At 50.4% G+C, this 19,280-nt stretch overlaps 7 protein-coding genes across 7 annotated transcripts; 3 read left to right on the top strand and 4 right to left on the bottom strand.

The window, feature by feature from the left end:
- Positions 1-31: 31 nt before the first annotated feature.
- N7518_010287 (uncharacterized protein) lies at positions 32-1,532 on the bottom strand (the record flags this gene model as incomplete). The annotated part of the gene is made up of 3 exons (XM_057191213.1): positions 32-271; positions 338-1,216; positions 1,305-1,532. 3 exons carry the CDS (start codon positions 1,530-1,532, stop codon positions 32-34), a joined length of 1,347 nt encoding a protein of 448 aa, XP_057037349.1.
- A 588-nt stretch (positions 1,533-2,120) lies between these two features.
- Positions 2,121-2,888, bottom strand: N7518_010286 (aminoglycoside phosphotransferase family protein; the record flags this gene model as incomplete). Its single annotated transcript, XM_057191212.1, has 1 exon — positions 2,121-2,888. One exon carries the CDS (start codon positions 2,886-2,888, stop codon positions 2,121-2,123), a length of 768 nt encoding a protein of 255 aa, XP_057037348.1.
- A 4,852-nt stretch (positions 2,889-7,740) lies between these two features.
- N7518_010285 (Mg-dependent acid phosphatase) lies at positions 7,741-8,554 on the top strand (the record flags this gene model as incomplete). Its single annotated transcript, XM_057191211.1, has 2 exons — positions 7,741-8,030; positions 8,107-8,554. Coding segments are annotated over 2 exons (738 nt in total), but the record flags the coding sequence as incomplete, so codon positions are not given.
- A 334-nt stretch (positions 8,555-8,888) lies between these two features.
- On the top strand, positions 8,889-9,638 carry N7518_010284 (transferase hexapeptide domain protein; the record flags this gene model as incomplete). The annotated part of the gene is made up of 1 exon (XM_057191210.1): positions 8,889-9,638. One exon carries the CDS (start codon positions 8,889-8,891, stop codon positions 9,636-9,638), a length of 750 nt encoding a protein of 249 aa, XP_057037346.1.
- A 407-nt stretch (positions 9,639-10,045) lies between these two features.
- Positions 10,046-16,147, bottom strand: N7518_010283 (putative filament-forming protein (Tpr/p270); the record flags this gene model as incomplete). Its single annotated transcript, XM_057191209.1, has 2 exons — positions 10,046-15,801; positions 15,856-16,147. 2 exons carry the CDS (start codon positions 16,145-16,147, stop codon positions 10,046-10,048), a joined length of 6,048 nt encoding a protein of 2,015 aa, XP_057037345.1.
- A 545-nt stretch (positions 16,148-16,692) lies between these two features.
- Positions 16,693-17,574, top strand: N7518_010282 (transcription factor TFIIE subunit TFA2; the record flags this gene model as incomplete). Its single annotated transcript, XM_057191208.1, has 1 exon — positions 16,693-17,574. One exon carries the CDS (start codon positions 16,693-16,695, stop codon positions 17,572-17,574), a length of 882 nt encoding a protein of 293 aa, XP_057037344.1.
- Positions 17,575-18,031: 457 nt separating this feature from the next.
- N7518_010281 (3,4-dihydroxy-2-butanone-4-phosphate synthase RIB3) lies at positions 18,032-18,982 on the bottom strand (the record flags this gene model as incomplete). The annotated part of the gene is made up of 3 exons (XM_057191207.1): positions 18,032-18,554; positions 18,689-18,806; positions 18,919-18,982. The coding sequence occupies 3 exons, from the start codon at positions 18,980-18,982 to the stop codon at positions 18,032-18,034; spliced, it is 705 nt and encodes a 234-aa protein (XP_057037343.1).
- Between the last annotated feature and the right edge of the window lie 298 nt (positions 18,983-19,280).

Genomic DNA, 19,280 nt, shown 5'->3' with positions numbered 1-19,280 from the left:
GGACGGACCAAAGCTCGCAACACACGAGACTTCAAACTGTCCCCCCATTCTTGGCATTATGAACTTCGGGTTTGTCCTCGGGGTAGTCCGTCTCTGTCCAGGTCTCCCAGAAACAGGCACCCTTCTTGAGCGAAGTGACAGTCTCCCAAATCAGAGTAAATACAAACAAGGCCATGATAATTGACAACACGTCAGTTGCATTCAGGTGGTCAGCCAGGGGCAAAAGGATCGTGATGATGCCGACTGCAGGGCGCATGATGAGTCGGAAAGGCTAGGACAAACATTAGTGACTGGTATAGTGGGAATGAAAGTAGTAAACGGAGGGGCGTTGACTCACCTTGTCCAAGATCAAAGTCCCCGATTCATCATTGGACTTGTGCAGCAGAGCAAACACATACAAAAAGATCATGCCTGCACCCAGACCGCCGCAAAGGAGCCATCGCTGCGGAGCTTCGAACTCTTTCTCGGCGACTGACTGTGCTGCAACATGTCCGCCAGCTAGCAGACTGGCAATAAGTGGTAGATGAATCAGGGCCCAGGAAAAAGCAGTATAAACCGAGTGCCGCATGGGGTGAGTGGTATGTAATGAGCCATCGGCGTGAGCATACAGCCAATTCAAACAGAATGCAATAACCAATGTCCAAACAGCTCGCAGAAGCCGTTCATTGAGTCCAACTGCAGCATAGGAGCCAACAATAATCAAATAGAGAAACTCGCCCAGCGCAATGATGTAGAATGCAGAGAACCGATCAATTTCGTGAGCGATATCTACTGCCGTCGACCACCTGACGCGAAGAAGTTTCTTACCAGCCGGCGAGTAGCACAGAATCCAAACCATGGTTTCAACCGAGATAGCGACAGCAGCAGCCGCGATCTTGCCGCGGATCGAGACTGACTCGAAGTATAGTGGGATGTAAATGCATAGTGACAGACTGGAAAGGACAACCCAGAGGCGCTGCTGCGGACGGTGGTGGTAGCTGGCGAAGGAGTAGAATACGTGGGCGAGGTTGCATGAGATTCGCGCGACCATGTAGGATCCCACGGCGGAGCGCATGGCACCGATCTCCTCGTCGACGAGTGGGGCGTTGTTGCCGTATACGACCAGTACGGCCATAACCCACAGAATCAGGATGCGCTGTAGGAGATCGTCGGTGTAGAAGGCGTTCATCAACTCGCGCAGATCGCTCCAAACGTTCCATGATGGCGCCAGGATCAGCTGTGAGCATGTTAGCTTATCGCGTCTGAAAGTGGATGAGATAGTGGAGGCGATAGTGGAGGTGATAGTAGAAGGGCGGCCAACTCACAATATATTTGACCAGCTTGGCACCTGATATGTCTTCAGCGAGGGTATCGGCGAAGTTTGACAGGATCGCGACATAGAGCAGATCGAGGAATAGCTCGAATCGCCCGGCTTGTCGTTCACCATCCTGACGGCGCATCAACTTCCCGTCCTCGAACCATTGTAGGGCGCGTGGTTGGTGGAACAAGAAACGAGGATTTGACTGAGGCTCTTCAGGCGTTGAGGCCGACATGGTTGTGCGATGTAAAAGGGATCGAGCCTAGCAAGGGGATTGAAAAGCTTAAAACGGCCAATCTCTTGGCCCCACAGTTCGTCCCCGCAAATCAGATTGCACAATTTCGGATATATTATGCCATCAATTTTATACCCAGATCACATGACCGGGGAAACCATATTATCATTTGTCAGCATATATTCGGCGAACCTGCTTTTCCAAGGCTCTATTGTTTCCCCGTTAGTTTCTAGTAAATTGCACATACTTGGACAATTAACATCCTCTCAAGAGCTTGTGCTATTTGTGCGGAATCCGAATTATGAATTCGGCGAAAGTTCAGCGAAGTCGAGCAATGCGAACCGGCAATTTGCAATTCCGTATCTGAGTACTAGTTTGATCTCCTTCTGGGACATGTGGGGCTCGGCGGTATAGAGCATTCACACCCAGCCTTTTCATACCATTCAGGCGGGTAATCTGGCATAGGATGAGCGGGTATGGGGAGAAAATCCGTCGAATGTCTCGATAATCTTTGGGGTGATTTTGACGTTTTGTTTCGGCTGAAAGCAGGTGAGCATTAACCGAGGAATACCTGGAGCTCCCTAAGACTTACAATGGATACTTTTGGATGTTCCTCCACGCACACAGAATAGCCTCTTTCTGCGCCATTTCATGATCTGATAAAGGATCCACAGACTCCAAGAGAAGGGAATTGAAGCTTCCATCTTTTCCATCAAATATCCACTGCATGCAGAACTCAAACAATCTTGGATAGAAGCCCGCAGATACCCAATCAATAAGGCACAGGGAGCCATCTTCCTGCCATATGATGTTTCGAGGTGCAATATCCAGATGACAGAGCACGAGATCACAGCCCTGTAAATCTAAGTTCGGGTTGTGCGCGAAAAGCCGGCTATTGAACCACTCCTCCATCCGGCTAAGACTGTCGAAAACCAGGTCTTCTGTTTCAGGGAATAGAAGGCCACGACAAGCGCCTCCATAAAGTGATCCAGGGATATTATACCGCAAAGTTGCGAAATGGCCAAGCACGCTGGCAACCCTCTGTATAGCGCTAACGTCGTCCAAAGGATCAATGACCTTTCCTTCTATAAATTCCATCACAATATAACCCCAGCCTTGCTCGTCAGTAAAAAAATCATACACACGTGGGATACGAGCTATGCGGCTGTCCACAAGTTCATACGCTATCCTTTGATTTTCAAATTCTTCTCTTGTCACATCTGGGCCGCATTTAACGACTTGATGATCAGAGATTCTGATAATTCGTTTGCCGTATTGGCTAACAACATTGCCAGGCAACGGGTTTGCGCAAGAAGCGATCACTGAGGCTTGTTGCGAGTCTTCGGGACGGGACATTCTTTTAGAATGAAAGACTGATTGGGAGTAAAAGATTATAGGACAACGCAGGTCTGGGGATTCAAACCAGTTATAAAGATGACAAGAGAATGTCTTGTGTTGGAAATAAGAAACATAACTTGGCGCGGAGCGGGGTAAAAAGGGGCCGAAGAATGTTATGGTAGCCCCCGTTTATGAAAATCTGGAAAGCGCGAGTAGGGAGCGGTGTAACGACTAGAGGTGCAACTCGCCGCTAAGTTCGCTTGTTAATATGGCGCCTGGGAGCATTGCTAAAATTATCAACAGGTACAGCTAAGAGTTCGGGGTCCGTCAACGGTGGTGAGAATGTGAGGACAGCCGTTCAGAAAATTTCCTAGAGGACCAATTAACGGCTTTCGCCTATAGAATGGACCTTTTGTTCTTAAAGGATTCTTTTTGTTTCATTGCGGTAGTGAAATGTATGCCCAGGTGTACATATATACGTACATGCATGAATCTCCCACTGTGGCACGTGCTACACCACGTGCAGTACCCGGTATTCGGCCCGCCCCGGAGAGCCGCACCGCCTTGCGGGTAGGTACCCACCGCCCTCAGGGGAGGTATAAGAAGGTGGCCCTGCCCCCGGAACTTCTTTTTCTTTTCTTTCTTCTTCAGCTCTCTTTGCCTCTGGCTTAGATCATGTGTAGTATCTGTTCTATTCAGTTTAATCGCTGAATGTTCTGTATTGCAGAATGTCATGATTATTCTAATATTTAGACCTCGCGACTTGGCCTCTGTGCTTACATACGCCTCGTTGCACTATGTCACTGGGCTTACACTACCCCCGGTCGACGCGAACCCTCTTTTTTTTATTAATCATTCGGCTTGTCCGGGTATTTGGAGAAGAAAGCTGTAGAAGTTCTATCATGAAACCCTATATGCCTCTCGTATCAACGCGCCTATCATCGACTTACAGATACCTTTTTCTCACAATATGCCAGCTAGCTGTATCACCTGCCTGTGCAAGTCCTTACTTGCGAACAGTTTCCCGCTCTCTCCTTCGACGCACTCCATACCGTGAGCAACCCGCTTCTCGACACAGTCGGCCTCTCTATCGACGAATTCCACACAGTCATTAATTTAATCTCGACACGGTCGGTACCCCTCTTTCGATACATATCCCACTACACTTCCTTGCACTATCGCCCCAGCAATCTGCTACTCGCGCAGTCAGCTCCCTCCAAACACCGCACAATGTCTTCTTCTAGCAGCTTTGCCAAACTAAAGCTCCCAGAAATCACTCGTCTTAGCCCCTACTTGCGAAAACACCTTCTCTTCGGGGTCGATACTCATGTGCGCTTTCAACACTCGTGACCCTCACCCTTTCGAGCTCCTTACCAGCAACCACAACTTCCGAAAACCTGACAGCTTCCGAGTGGACATGTATCTCTCAGCACCTGTCGTGCACTCGCAGTACAATTCATGCATCTCATAAACCTCACCTCAATATCTCGCCTGACGCTAACGTCGCTTCCCAGAGTCTTTACAAGAGCCTTCATACTTGCAGTCCCGGTCTCGAGAAGTTCCATAACTCCTACCCCCCTCCCCTCCACTTGAAAGACCAATATTGAAAAGAAGCTAGGCCTTGTACTACGCCCTATACCGTCGGGACCACCGCCAGTGCAAACAGCCTATATTCAAATTGGGATTTTTGCCAAGGACTGGCTGGGATAAGCAGGACCAGGCAATGTCCGCTGGTCGCCATGATCTTGACTCCCATGAGTTCCTATATCTTGTACCCAACATCACATATTATTTCCTTTGATTCAATAGTTCTAATATCAGAGATCTTGCACTGCATTTTCTAGCAGACATTATTCCTTTACATCTGTAGATATGTAATGTCATTGTCACCGGCGACTTCATTCGCCCTAATAGCCGAGGTTGAATAACAATAAAGGTCTGCAATTTGTGCGGTGCGATGTCAAACTCCAATTGTTTTGTGTCTGTGATGTCAGATTCTGTGTCTATTGCCCAGCTTCAATCAACTCATGTTACATCATGGCACCTTGACGTCTCTCAGATCTCCCCTACCAAGAGATCTTTTAAGATGACTTTCAATATACCTTATTCTTGAAGCTATATTCTACAAACACTGCGATGTATGTCTAAGCATAATCCTATTCTCATATTCTCAGCAAGATAGACTAGAGGACGACTAGTATTGTAACACACACATTCTTTTCTTTCTCGTACATTCAGTAAAGGATTTGTATATCGTGGAGCCGAATCATCCAATAGATGCGGGTGTCACTAGGAAGATAACCCAGAGCTGATAGGATAAGATTATGTGAGAGTCATGTAGATTACAGGAATATATATCGACTGTGACTGGGAGGTTCGACATGCTCCTGCCTGATTGCGGTATTGTTCTACCTTAGACAATAAGCATAAATTTATTTTGCCAAATTTATTCTGCCGGGCTTAATTTTGTAGTTTGAATTCTGAGTAAAAAGACATGCATTTTGATTGGAAATAACCGGATATTCTGCCTAGTCTCTACAGGTTTTGATACCTTGATATTGGAGCAGTCGAAAATGAAGCAGTCGAAAATGAAGCAGTCGATGAGGCTGTCGACAAGGCACTCGAGGAGGCACTTGAAGAGGCAAGCGAGGAGGCAGTCTATGAAGAAGTCTATGAAGCAGTCCACGAACTTCAAAGCAGTCCACGAAGCAGTCTGCGACAAAAGTAGTTGAAGCGAGTCCCAGAATAAGATCTGACAAGAGTGACTTAATTTTGCTAGGTATTTACATACAAAGTTCAGGTACCTACTGTTTGGACGAGAAGGGCGGTATAGAAACCAGTAGACGGTAAGGAAAGCGGTGTATAAAGCCAGGCATCTAATCAGGTAGGAATGTGGGAAGAATCTATTTGTCATCTGTTAATGACTCCCGCTCGTATTCGTATTCACATGTGTATATAGTCCGTAGTCCTAAAAACTGCGTCTTACCAACCGCACCCGCGTGCACTCGCGCGCACAGGGTATAAGAGGCCTCTTGTCCCCAGAAGTCTTCTTCTTCTTTTCTTTCCTCTCCATCCCCCTTCCCCCTTCCAGTTCCGACTTCTACTGACGTTTCTGCAGGTCTTACACTGTATCACTGGGCTTACACTACCCCCGGTTGATACGAACTCCCTCTGACTGCTTCCTATTGCTTATAATATTTGGACCTCGCGACTTGACCTCTGTACTTGTATATGTCTAGTTGCACTGTGTCACTGGGCTTACACTACCCCCGGTTGATGCGACCTCTTTTTTTCATCAATTATTCGGCTTGTCCGGGTATTTGGAGAAGAAAGCTCGTAGAAGTTCAATCATAAAACTTTGTATGCTATCAAAACCCTATATGTCATCATAAAGCACTGCGTGCCTCTCTTACCCACTACATCGCGCGCACTGGCGTTTACCCGCGTGCATAGGGTATAAGAGGCCTCTTGTCCCCAGAAATCTTCTTCTCTTTTTCTTTTCTCCTCATCCCCCTTCCCCTCCTAGTTCCGACTTCCACTGACGTTTCTGCAGGTCTTCCTTACACTGTATCACTGGGCTTACACTACCCCCAGTTGATGCGAACCCCCCTCTGATTGCTTCCTATTGCTTATAATATTTGGATCTCGCGACTTGGCCTCTGTACTTGTATATGTCTAGTTGCACTGTGTCACTGGGCTTACACTACCCCCGGTTGATGCGACCCCTCTCCTTTTTTCATCAATTATTCAGCTTGCCTGGGTGCTTGGAGAAGAAAGTTGTTTGATTCTATAGTCTTATCCTCCTAGCTTTCAGCTTGCTTAATGTCTTGAATCAACTTGCATTACACCTTCCACTCCGATGTCTTCCCCATAAAAGACCTCTCCTGAGAAAATGCCTTTCAACATGTTTGCAATTGGCAAACTCTGTAGTGTAGCAACTTGGCTTTATCAACAATCAAGCATATATCTCAACGCCCCTGTAGAGCTCTCTTTCACAGAAGGACGTCTTTTATGATGTTTCAAGTTATCCCTATGTGCTGCCTCTTTCCTAGATGTCATATTTTAGACAAAGAAAATTGTTTATTGTGGGACAAACACACCATATGCGCGCGAGTGCACTTGGTAAGACGTAGTTTCTAGGGCTACGGAGTATACATACGCGAATACGAATATAAGCGGGAGCGGGGCGGGAGCACGTGCCGGCTATAGATACGTGCTTCAAGGTACAGATTACGTCCCGATCCGCAGAGCCGCACTGTACCGCCTTTAGGGGTATTGCCCCCGAATACCCACCGCCCTTGGGGGTATATAGCGAGGCCTTCGGGCACGAGCCCTCTTCCTCTTTTCTTTCTTCTTCAGCTCTCTTTGCCTCTGGCTTAGATCAAGTGTAGTATCTGTTCTTGCTAGTTTAATCGCTGGTAGTTCTGCATTGCAGAACGTCATGATTATTCTAATATTTGGACCTCGCGACTTGGCCTCTGTGCTTGCACACGCCTCGTTGCACAGTGTCACTGGGCTTACACTACCCCCGGTCGACGCGAACCCTCTTTTTTCATCAACTACTCGGCTTGTCCGGGTATTTGGAGAAGAAATCCATCGTCTAATACCCCTTCTGACCTTGTTGTGGAGTTCCTTTATGTGTCTTGCCCCTCTGCCTCTGGGTCCTCTTTAGGCGTTGCAGACTGGAGAATACGAGCTCTACGATGGTCTGTCTACTTATTCTCTGGACTTTCTGATCTCGATCTCCATGTCCCTTCGCTTGGCCTCCGTCTTCTAGGACCCGTGGGTCTTCGCAGGGACCCACCTTGGCGATAGGGAATAATTCCCTACCCGGTCGCAATCGTTGCCCGTAAGAGATTTCACGTGCCAGTCCAACCCCGGGTCATCATCGTCGCTTCCATGGTCCATTTCCTTCTTTGATTCCTCGAAAGTTCTTTTGATTCTTCGTGTGTTCTTCGTGTCAAATATGGTCCGAGCCAAGCGCCAAAACACTCAGCCTTTGGAGGATTCCTCTGTGGCCCCCGAAACCTTCACCGACGGCCTACCCCTCCCAAAGTTGATCGCCTTCGACCTGGACTACACACTGTGGCCGTTCTGGGTAGACACACATGTCAGTGCCCCTGTGAAGGCCCGCGACCACAACTCGCGCGCCGTCGACCGGTACGACAAATCCCCCGATTGACATTATCTTTGCAACTACTCAGATCTCTAACCCCGCATTCCTTGTCTCACACAGATGGGGAGAGTCCTTCGCCTTCTATCCGGCGGTTTCGTCAATAGTCTACGCATGCAAACATCGCTCGATTCCACTAGCCCTTGCATCCAGAACCCAGGCCCCCGATCTGGCGCGCGACATGCTTAAATCCTTGCATATCATCCCCACTTTCTCCGATAACCCCGCCGCGAACGCTAAGACCATTCGCGCCCTCGATTACTTTGATTTTATCCAGATCTACCCCGGGAATAAGACATCGCATTTCTCGAGAATCCAACAGACAAGCAGTGTTGCTTATGAGGATATGCTGTTCTTCGATGATGAGGCACGGAACCGGAACGTCGAGACGGAGTTGGGTGTCACATTTTGCTTGGTGCGCGATGGGGTAACCAGGGAGGAGGTCGACCGGGGTGTGAGAGCCTGGAGAAAGCGTAATGGTATCAAGCGAGACGCCATGGAGGAATCATGAGGATCCTTGATCGTCTTATCCGATGATTCCTACATTGGGGGATGTTGCGCTGTACACTTGGTTTGAGATTTTAGATACCCCGACTTGGAATATATGAGAAATGCAGCTTTTTATGCTTTACAGCAATCCTTCAGTGCCGATTTGAATAGAGTAATATTTAAACTATATTGTATACTTCGACCATCCATGGATGGAGCCATGCGTCCGGACATGTTATTGAGCTGACTAAGAGATTTACCCCCAAAAGCGGCGCGATGCAGCTCCAAAACAGGAACATCCTGCTGTCATAACTAGATCTCCTCGAAACACACCTCCTCCAACACAAACCAACAACATGGCGACCCTCAGACCTCCAACAAACACCCACCGCTCCTCATCCTCCCACAGCTCCGGTCCACCAAAAGCCCCCCTAAAAGCCGACCCAACAGCGACAATCGCCGACACTGTCGTCTTCCAAGGTCGATACCTCGTCACTATCGGCGCAGGGACAGTCATCCACCCGCGCGCGAAATTCTACTCATACGACGGCCCAATCGTCGTCGAAGACGGCTGTATAATCTGCGAGAAAGCGGTAATCGGCGCTCCGCCAAGCTCATCTCGCTCACCGTCACCGTCCAGACCAGCAAGCACAACACCCACCGAGTCTAGGGTGTCGACGCCTGAGCCTAAGAAAGAGACATCGACGCGGATATCATACTTTGTTACTGTCGGCCCGCTGGCGACGGTCGAGCCTGATGCTCATGTCCATTCTTCTGCTACAATCGAGGCTCTGGCGGTGATTCGCCGGGGTGCGGATATCGGTGCGCACTCGAAAGTGTGTTCTGGGTGTGAAATTGCCGCTGGGGGATCAGTTGCTGAGTGGGTGGTTGTATATGGGCAGGGCCCGGGAATGCGGAGGAAGAGAGCTCGTGGTGTGAAGGGGATGAGTCCGGCTGTTGTTGCTGCGGCGCAGGTTGCACAGACGCCTCTTCCTGGTCCTGCGCCGGCGGGCAAGGTTATTGAGGATGCGAGGTTGATGGTTTTGCAGAAGGAGAGGGAGATACTTGGGAGAATGCTTGTTCCTGCTGCTGGGAGGAAGAAGTGATTTCAAGGTGCCTTGTCGATATTCGTTTTTGTTTTGAACTTGCGTTCTTCTGTGGCGGACCAGATTTCTTGGATTCGTGTCTTCTAGCAGCTTATACCCCAGTTTGTGTTTACAGTGGTTAGTCTATCGGAGGTCGTTACAAGGATAGTGCATGAGATACCTCGCAATTGAACTGTATCAATTGAGAGTAGGAATATAAACCCGTAGGAACGCCACACATTCAGTAGATAAATACAGGACAACAAAAGAACAAAATAGTTTTCTGCATAGCAGATTATAACATGAAAAACAATACACCATGCGGAATAAGCAGACATAGAAACCCATTCATCGACAGGTTCCCGTCGCATTTGAATGAAATTGAGAATACATCAATGAGATAGAAAAAGATGGACAATGAATGCTGCCTAAGACGAGGCTCCACCACGAGCCTGAGGGCCACCGCCGCCTCTCTGTCTTTTTCCACCGCTTCCACCATCGGTGGTAGTGTCGGGGCCGTCATCACGAGAGCGCTTGTTGCCCGCCGGAATGAACTGACGAGCCGAAGCACTCAGATTCCCACGGTTGGCAGTGGGGCTCTGAGCCTGAGCGATGTTATTTTGATTCTGGTTACCACCACGACCTTGTCCGCCACGACCACCACGACCTCGCTGGAGACCCTGGCCGCGCTGGTTTTGGCCCTGACCACCTTGATGCTGCTGTTCATGTTGTTGATGGCCGAATTGCTGGTTACCACCTCGACCACCACGTCCACCTCGTGCAATCGGAAGCCCGGACTGAAGAGCTCGCATCAGACCAGGCGGGTTTCCGGCGGGAGGTTTGCTGGGAAGAGAAGAGGCGTGCTGATTTTGATCGGGTTGCTGAACTTGGCCGAACGGATTAGCTGGCGTTGCGGGCTGTGTCCCACCTTGCTGGGGGACAGCAGGTCCAGAAGACGCAGTTGGAGGCGCGACTTGCTCCGTTGCAACATTCGGGGCTCCTACCACAGGGACTGAGGCAGGAACGGAGGCAGGGGCCGGGGCCGAGGGGGCTGTAGCTGGGACTTGTGGCGCTGCTAGAGTTGGAGCAGGACCAGCAGGTTGGACTGGTACAGGTGGCTTAGCAGCCGGAACTGCAATCGGTGCAGGCCGAGCAGTCTTTGCAATTTCCCAAACTTCCACAACAGGCTTTTGCGGGGTTTCTGTTGCAGCCTTTGATACCACATCAATCTTGGCATTCGCAGTTCGGAACCTGGTGTCAAGCATGCTGAGACGGGCAGCTGTTTTCTTTTCGACAAGTTCGACCGCGGAGTTGACCTTCTCCTTGAGTTCATTCTCATGGGCCTTGATCAATGCCTCCTTTTCCTCGGTCGACTTCTGCTGTAGTCCAGCCAATGCGGCTTCATTAGCACCGGAAGATGCTTGAGCTTCTTGTTGGAGTTTTTGTTGCTCGCGTGCCACTTGACCGCGGATGTTGTTTCGGACGATTGTGCGAATGGTCTCATGCTTCGCGACCAGCTCTCTTGCTTGAGCATCTGTCAACTCAGGAATAGTAAACCCGGCAAGCTCAAACGTCTTTGACGGCGTTGCAGGGGTTGCATCCGGGCCCGCACCTGGTGTTCCAGGTATGGATTGTTCACCGGCGGACAGTTTCTCAATTTCTTGACGATGAGCAGCCTTGACTTCGTTCAGCTTAGAGTTGTACATATCCTTAAGGCGGTCAGCGCGTTCCTTGACCTTCGCATCTTGTTCACTAGCCTGTGTCGCCAGAAGTCCATCCTTCTCGGCAAGAGCTGCCTCGAGTCGCTGGATCTTCTGCTCTAGGGCTTGTATCTTTTGAACGTCACCAGGACCAGGGATTTGAACTGTCGCGGTTGGGAATTGTGAAGCCGGGGTAGCGTTGACGGGGGCTTCTTGTTCGGCAGCTGGAGCAGGAGCAGGAGCAGGAGCAGGAGTAGGAATAGGAGCAGGTGACACATTAGCTGGCGCCTCTGCCACCTTAGTCTTCAACGCCTCCAATTCGTTCTTTGTAGTCTGAAGTTCCAATTGGATGACCTCTTTCTCCTGCAACGCCACATTGAGTTCGTCCTGCTTGGCCTTGACACGCGCGCTAAGGTCCTTAGAGCGTGCCTTGAATTGCTCTGTGAGCTTGGATCGCAAGTCTTGCGCACGTTCATCAGAATGCTGCTTGAGCTGCTCTGGGAACTGGGTGATTTGAGCCTGAAGTGACTCCATCTGGGTCTGGAGAGCTTCCCGCTCGGACACGGCCTCGTTCTTCTCGTTCTCGAGGCTCGTGAGCTTCTCCTTCAGCTCTTGCATCTCAGTAGGATCGACGCGGTCGTACTTTTGAAGTATATTTTGAATACGTTGTTGGTATCGGTCACGATCGGCCTGTAGAAGCTGCATTTCTCCATCCTTGGCTTCACTCTGGCTCTCCAACTCGTGGATCCTGGTCTTGAGGGGTTCGATCTCCTGGACCAGTTCATTCTCGCGGGCGATCTTTTGATCACGCACGGCCTCGGTTTGTTTCAGTTGGTTTCTGAGAGTGGCGTTGCTTTCACGGAAAACGTTGAGCTCATTGATAGTATCCAACAGCTTACTGTGATTCAACGCGTTGTGATCGCTGTCGGCCGCAGCACGGCGCTGCTGCTCAAGCTTCAACCGGGTCTCATCAAGCTGCGACTGAGTGTAGTCGAGCTGCTGGTTGAGGCGCTTGCTTTCCTGGGTCGACAGGTGGTATTGAACCTCGACAATTTCTTTCTCGCGACGCAAGAACTTGATAACCTCCTGGAGGCCCTCGAGGTTGGGGGCGGCCTGGTCTCCCTCTGCCTCATCGTCTGAAACATTCATTCGGTCCCGCTGCAAGGACGAAATCTGGCTGGTGATGTTTTCAAGCTGCGTGTGAAGCACAGAATTCTGGTGGAGAACCTCCTCCCGACGCTTCTGCAATTCAGAAAGCTCACCCTCGTACGTGGCTCGCTGTTCCGCCCAGCTTTCCTCCTTCTGAGACAGATCTGTTTTGTAGCCTTCAGATTGGGTTCGCAGCTCAGCAATGTCGAGCCTGAGCTGGTTGCTCTCTGCACGAACAACTTGTAGATTCTTCGCTGCCTCGGCGTGCTTAACAAGCTCGGTCTCATAGTTCTGTTGGGCATGCTTGGCGATTTCGGCCTGCGCATTAAGGTCCTCCTGGTGGTATTGCGCAGCAGTGACATGTCGTTCATTGTCGGCCTTGAGACGAGTAATTTCCGACTCGAAGTTGGCCTTCTGCTCTTCCAGGCGGCGGGTTGCCTCCGCTTGCTCTTCGCGGAGCTTGGTCATTTCAGTGTTAGAGGCGGACAGTTCAGCTGAGATTTCCTCAATGCGAGTTTCGAGGTCCTGAATCTTAGTATTCTTCTCCTCCACGAGTCGATCAGTCTCTTCGCGATATTGTTCCTGGGTCTCGGTGGCAGACTCTAGACGTTCTTCACTGGCTTGGCTGATGGCCTGGTAGTCTTCGGCCAGTTGCTTGGCGTGTTCTAGCTCGCCCTTGGCCAATTCTAGGTCCCGTTTCAGTTCGGAAACCTCGATTGAAAGTTCCTGCTCGCGAGAAAGGCCACTTCCTTCACCAGACTCCTGATCCTCGGTAGGACCCTCGGTGGTGCCGGCAGACACGCTTGGTCGCGAGTTCACGACCTGCAGACGCTCTTCGGCGCTCTTGAGCTCGACTGCAAGCTCATCCACGCGGGATTGTAAGTGATCCCGGGTGGTCTTCGCAGCAACCAGCTCTTCGCGGACTGCACCCAAGCTGGTGACCAAATCGTCAATTCGTTTTTGTGATGTCTCCTGCTCGTACTCCCGGCGCATGCTGGCCTTCTTAGATTCCTCAACTTCATCATTGAGCTTGCGCTTTGTCGATTGCAGTTCGCTTTCGAGGGACTCGACGTTGGCTTGGAGTCGACGTCGGCTCTCGGAGTCGCTATGTTCACGCTCGTTGAGAATGGTTTGCAGGTTTGCGTTCAATGAGTCTAGACGACCGCGCTCGTTACGCAAATTTTCGGTATCATCGATGAGCCTCTTCTCGATATTCTTCCAAAGGGCCTTCTCGGCCTTCAGATTGGCATTTTCTCTCTGAAGGCTCTCAACAAGACCCTTAGCCTCCACAAGGTCTTCAGCAGCTTGCTGGGTGCGGAGATCCTGTCGGTTTGCATTTTCGAAGAGAGAAGAATACCGCTTCTGGATTTCAACGTTCTCATTCTTGAGCATAGTGAAGTTACTCTGCAAAAGCTCCGCACGTTGGGAAGCAGCAGCAAGTTGGCTGTTTGACCGACTGATGTCAGACATAAGCTCACTGTTCTTACGTGACAGCTCATTGACCTGTTGCCGCAGTGCTTTGTGGTCTGTTGTCGTTTCTTCACGGAAAGTGTCGAAATGGGCTTGAACTTTTCGGAGCAACTCAGCGTAGTCGGGTCCTGAAGTGTCCATGGCTCCTTGGGGAGCAGTACCAGGAGGCATGGATTGTGAGAAGACAGACGGGTCGTCGACGGTTGGCTTTCTGTGCATGAGCATACTGCGGAATGTGTCACGCTCCTTGACGTAACTCTGCATCTGTGCGCTGAGATTCGCAATTTCATCACGGTTTGTCTGCGCACGGATCCGTAACTCCTTCAACTCGTCGAGTTCTGCACGTCGCGTAGCTTCCTTCGCTTGTGCCTCTTCACCCTCCTGCTTATCACCAAGTTCTCTCAACATACGGCGGAGAGTGTGGTTCTGATCTTGTAGTTCGTGAAGATCTTTGAAAGTTGTGAGGTGCTTGCTGATAAAGCGACCAGTTTCATTGAGATCCTTCGCTGACTCCTCGACTTCACCCCGAGCAATTTTCTCAAGCTCCTCGCGGTCGTATTCTTCGCCATGTTTTGCGACAGCAACTTCTAGGACAAGAACCTTGACTTCCGCACTCAGATCGCGAAGTTGCTGGCGAAGGATATCCCCCTCGCGAGCTAGGCCCTCGACTTGACCTTGCCATTTCCTGGCTTCCTTGAGAGCGGTATCCCGTTCCTTCCCGGCCGCTTCGAGGAGAGTAGACATTTCCACAACAGCATGGTCCAGACGCATTTGTTCTGCTCGTCCCTCCTCAATTTCGGGTCTGGTTGAATCAAGTTCAAGAACCATCTCGTCAACGGTATTCCGGAGCTCCTGGCAGGTTCTCTGTTCAGCTGCAAGAGCGGTGCGCATTCTGTCGTACTCGGAGTACATCTGTGTGACATTCATACCACCCTTACCACGAGATGTCCGAGGGGAGAACGAGCCAGTGGGAGTCCCAGCACGCATGATGCTTGCACGTAGAGGTGTACTAGGTGCACCACCATTAAGAGAGACAGCGGGGCTTGCTGACCTTCCTCTGGCAGGTTCAAACTCAAGCTGGGCAACAAGTGCCTCGAGTTCGGCAATTCGACGCTCTGCAGCTCCCTTGTCGTTGGACTCTGTCTCGAGCTCCACACGGAGGCGTGAGATTTCCTGTGCTGCGTCATCCTTTGTCTTTTCGAGAGCTAGTTGACATTCTTGCACCCGTTGCTTGGCCGTCTGGGCAGCAGATCCTTGTAGCTCGGCCAATCGGTTGGAGCTGTCAAGTTCAATGCGGAAGGATTCGGTTGCCTGGATGGCTTCCTCTTTCAACTGATGAATACTGGCCAGAGAAGTTTCGTATCGCTGCTCTGTTTCGTCCAGGCGACTCTTGAGCGAGTTCTCACTTCTTCGAAGAGAGTCAATTGTCGAGTTTGCTTCTTCATTTTCACGCTGAAGCTCCGAGATCCGAGCTCCCTTTTCTTTGCGGAACTTGATGTATTCGGCGGATTTTGTTTTGAGTTCGGTCTCGAACCATTCGTTGTTCTTTTTAGTGAGATCCAGTTCTTGTTGAAGGCTCTGTTCGCGGAAACGCGCGCTGGCAGATGCCGCATTGGCACTTTGGAGACTTTGCTCCGCGGTGGAGAGTTCACGTCGTAATTCGATGGTCTTCTTGTGCTGAAGCGAAAGCTCCTCTGCCAATTTATCATAGGCCGCAGATTTCGATTCGAGCAAGCCCAGTGTGTCTCTGTTGGACGCCTCCAAAGATGATATACGCGCTTTCAAAGATGTAGTTTCGGATTCGTTAGACGTAGACGAGGATTTCAGTGTAGAAATTTCTGTCTCTAGTGAGGAACGCGTAGTTTCTATTCAATGTTAGAGAAAAGCTCGTCAGTACTGAAAAAGATAGAGATATGTACCAGCTTCATGCAGCTTTTTCCTCAGATCTGCGACCTCCGCGTGTCCCTTCTCCACGCTGGCTTTCAGAACCTTGACCTTCGACTCATTGCTGCGCACAGAATTTTCAAGCTCTACCTCCAAGCGAAGCTTGTCGGACTTGAGCTCGTCGGATTCATGAGCCTTTTTATTGATTGATTCTAAAAGTTGATTGACAAGCTCCACAGTTGGGGCCTGCCTTAGGGTCGTGAGCGTCGATTCGGGAAGCGCATAGTGGGATGATAGGTAGGGTAGTTGAATGGCAGTCTCAGCCATCTTGTCAAACGAGGAACAGCACTGAGCTGTCGTGGCGAAGAAATCAAGAAAAGCAAGTATGAGCGGGCCTCGAGGACTGGCGCGCCGTGTACTGTTCAGAGACAACTACACACACCGCTGGGCGAGAGACCTCAGGTCATGACGATGTGGACAAACTAGATGTGTGTCTTCCGAGGGAGAAAACGAACGATTGAATGATATAGTAATTGGAAGAAATGGTGGTGAGATGACTTCAAGGGCTTCCGAGATCCATTTCCGCGCCTTGGGGTGCTGAGCTCTTGCACGTGACATTCTTTGTCTCGCCTTCAATCTTTTAATAGCCACTCTCATCGAAGCTTAACTACTTGAGTAAGCTGTCCTCATTCTCTACACAGCTCTTTTTGGGTGTATCTCTTCCTTTCTTTCAGATAATACTTACCACCGGTACCTTTGCCAAGCCCCGTTTGAATCCTTCAGCCCAACCTGGTCAAACCGAGTGGTTGCCACCTCAGCCCCGTCCCATTCTTCTCTTGAATTTCAGCGATCTCCAATCCTTCGTCGCAACCATGTCGTACCTTCAGAATCAGCTCAAAAGCTTCAACGCCAGTGTCGTGGAGTCGGCGAACCGTATGCCCACGCAGCGGCGTGTGGTCAGTAACCAACCGATCTCTGGCACCAGTTCCCAGGTCCCATCGTCCGCACCGACCCCGTCATCCACTACCGAGGTCAAAAAGAAGCGTCATGACCCGGACATCGTCTACTCTCAACCGGCCAATACAGGCACGGGCAAAGATATCATGACGCAGGTGCTGTTTGCGATCGAGCACATGAAGAACAAGAACATTCCGCTCAGGTTCTCGGATATCATTTCATACCTCTCACTCCAGCATCGTGCTCATGACCAGGGCTACGTGCAGGCTCTTCGGAGCATTTTGCAGATGCATGAGAAGGTTGAGTTTGACCCGAGCGGCGCGAACGGCGAGGGCACATTCAGGTTCCGCCCACCTCACAACATCCGCAACTCGGAGCAACTTCTGAAATTCCTCCAAGCCCAAACTACTGCGGCGGGTATGAGTGTTCGCGAACTCAGGGAGGGCTGGCCCACCGTCGAAGAAGAGATCAACCAAATGGAGAAGGAGGGAAAACTACTCGTGACTCGAAACAAGAAGGATGAGCATCCCAAGATGGTGTGGCCTAATGACCCGTCCCTAATTGAACACTTCGACGATGAGTTCAAGCAGATTTGGGACAAGATCAAAGTTCCAGATGTGAATGTAGTGAAGGAAGAGTTGGACAAGTTCGGCATCACACCCACCAACAAGAACAAGGTGCTCGGCCCCCGGGTGATTGCGCCGTCTAAGAAGTCCAAGAAACCGCGTCGAAGCGGCAAGACTACCAACACTCATATGACTAGCATTCTGAGGGACTACTCGCATCTTAAACGGTAAGTCCGCAATGGTCTCACTTTACTTGTTGTCATATCAGAAATTGCTTTGATATTATCGTGCTTTGCATTGCTTTGGCGTTTGGGAGAAATGCATGCGGCCTCATTCTCGCCGCATAGAAACTGGTTTATTATTTTGACATTTGCTTCGACAGCATTGACATTTGTACACTACACACGCAGAAAATGATAGATACCCAAATAAACAAATTAATTGATTCCTTACAACCCTAGCTACCTCAGATCCCAAAATTTCTTCATGTACCCAGTTAGTCCACCATCTCTCTGCCCTCATACTCTCACTCATCGAAGACACAAGTCTATAACCCAAATATATGCATCAATTCATCCAAAAAAATGTATCCAAGAGAAGGCGTAGTGATGTACAAGGTACCCAAAAGCACACGACCCAACAAAAGCGATCTGAATATAACAACCGAAGATCAAATGCAAGCCCCCAATCATTGCTTCCCATTCGCAGCGGCACCAGTACCGTCACGACGATCCAAGTACACCACCAAGTCCTCAATAGTACACACCTTAATCCCCCACTTCTTTCCAAATCGCAAGCATCCATCCCGACGCATCATACCATTATTCCCCCCAATCTCCGCAACGCCCTCGACAGTTTCCCCGTCCTCAACAAGCTCGGCAATAACACCAGCCGGCGCCTTACCGGCAAGCTTGCAGAACTCCACCGCGGCCTCGGTGTGACCCGTGCGCTCGCGCACGCCGCCAGGCCGCGCCTGCAGCGGGATGATATGGCCCGGCCGGCGGAAGGAGTCGACCTGCGCCGTGGGTGAGGCGAGCGTGCGGCACGTCAGTGCGCGGTCCCCGGCGGAGATTCCTGTCGTCACAGAGTCGTCGCTCGAGTCGATTGTGACTGTGTACGCGGTGCACTTCGGGTCGGCGTTCTCGGTTACCATTTGTGGTAGCGCGAGGCGGGTGGCGAGGTCCGGGGTGATCGGGGCGCATATTAAACCGCTGTGTTTTAAAATTTTTAGCAAGGTTTTTGGGGGTGGCTTCAGGTTTGCGCATGTGTCTTTGTGGGTGCGCTATTGCGGGAGGGAGGGAACAGCCGTTCCCTCGTCGCTGTCTTGGTTGGGTGGGTTTCTTACCTCGAATAGCGCACCAGGAAGGCCATCTGGGCGGCTGTGATGGACTCGGCGGCGACAATTAGGTCGCCCTCGTTTTCACGATCTTGGGAATCGAGCACAATGATGAACTCGCCATTCTCTAGTGTAGGGCTCCGTTAATCGTTTGGTCGTTGTTTGATCGGGTCGGAAAGCGCCGCGAGTACTGCGTGCTCGTTGTGGTGAGATCGGGTTCTTTGTAAGAGTTCACTTACTAAATGCTGCAATTGTGTCCTCAATTGAGTCGAATTGGTGTGCGATTTCTGTTGGTGAAGGCATTTTGGTTTATTTTTGCCCCTCACTGCGGAATTTCAAGGATAGGTAGTTTTAGATGCACGGGGTTGCAGGCGATATGAGTGAGACGAGGTCGAACAATTGATCAGAAAAAGTAATATTCGAATTGGCCTAGAATCAAGAAAGAAGAAGAAGACTGAAGACTGAGTCACTGGCTGACAAGAACATTAGAAATGCCCGTGATGTCGGCGCGGGGGAGCCGAAACGCGGACCGGGCGATTGCTAAGCCTCGGAGCTCCGAGGTCTATGAATGTCGTTAAATCCGAGTTTCTTCCTAAATTGT

The sequence above is a fragment of the Penicillium psychrosexuale genome (assembly GCF_028828465.1).
Source record: "Penicillium psychrosexuale strain IBT 29551 chromosome Unknown utg000006l, whole genome shotgun sequence".
Taxonomy (NCBI): Eukaryota; Fungi; Ascomycota; class Eurotiomycetes; order Eurotiales; family Aspergillaceae; genus Penicillium; species Penicillium psychrosexuale.
This window is presented reverse-complemented; position numbering and strand designations above follow the sequence as displayed.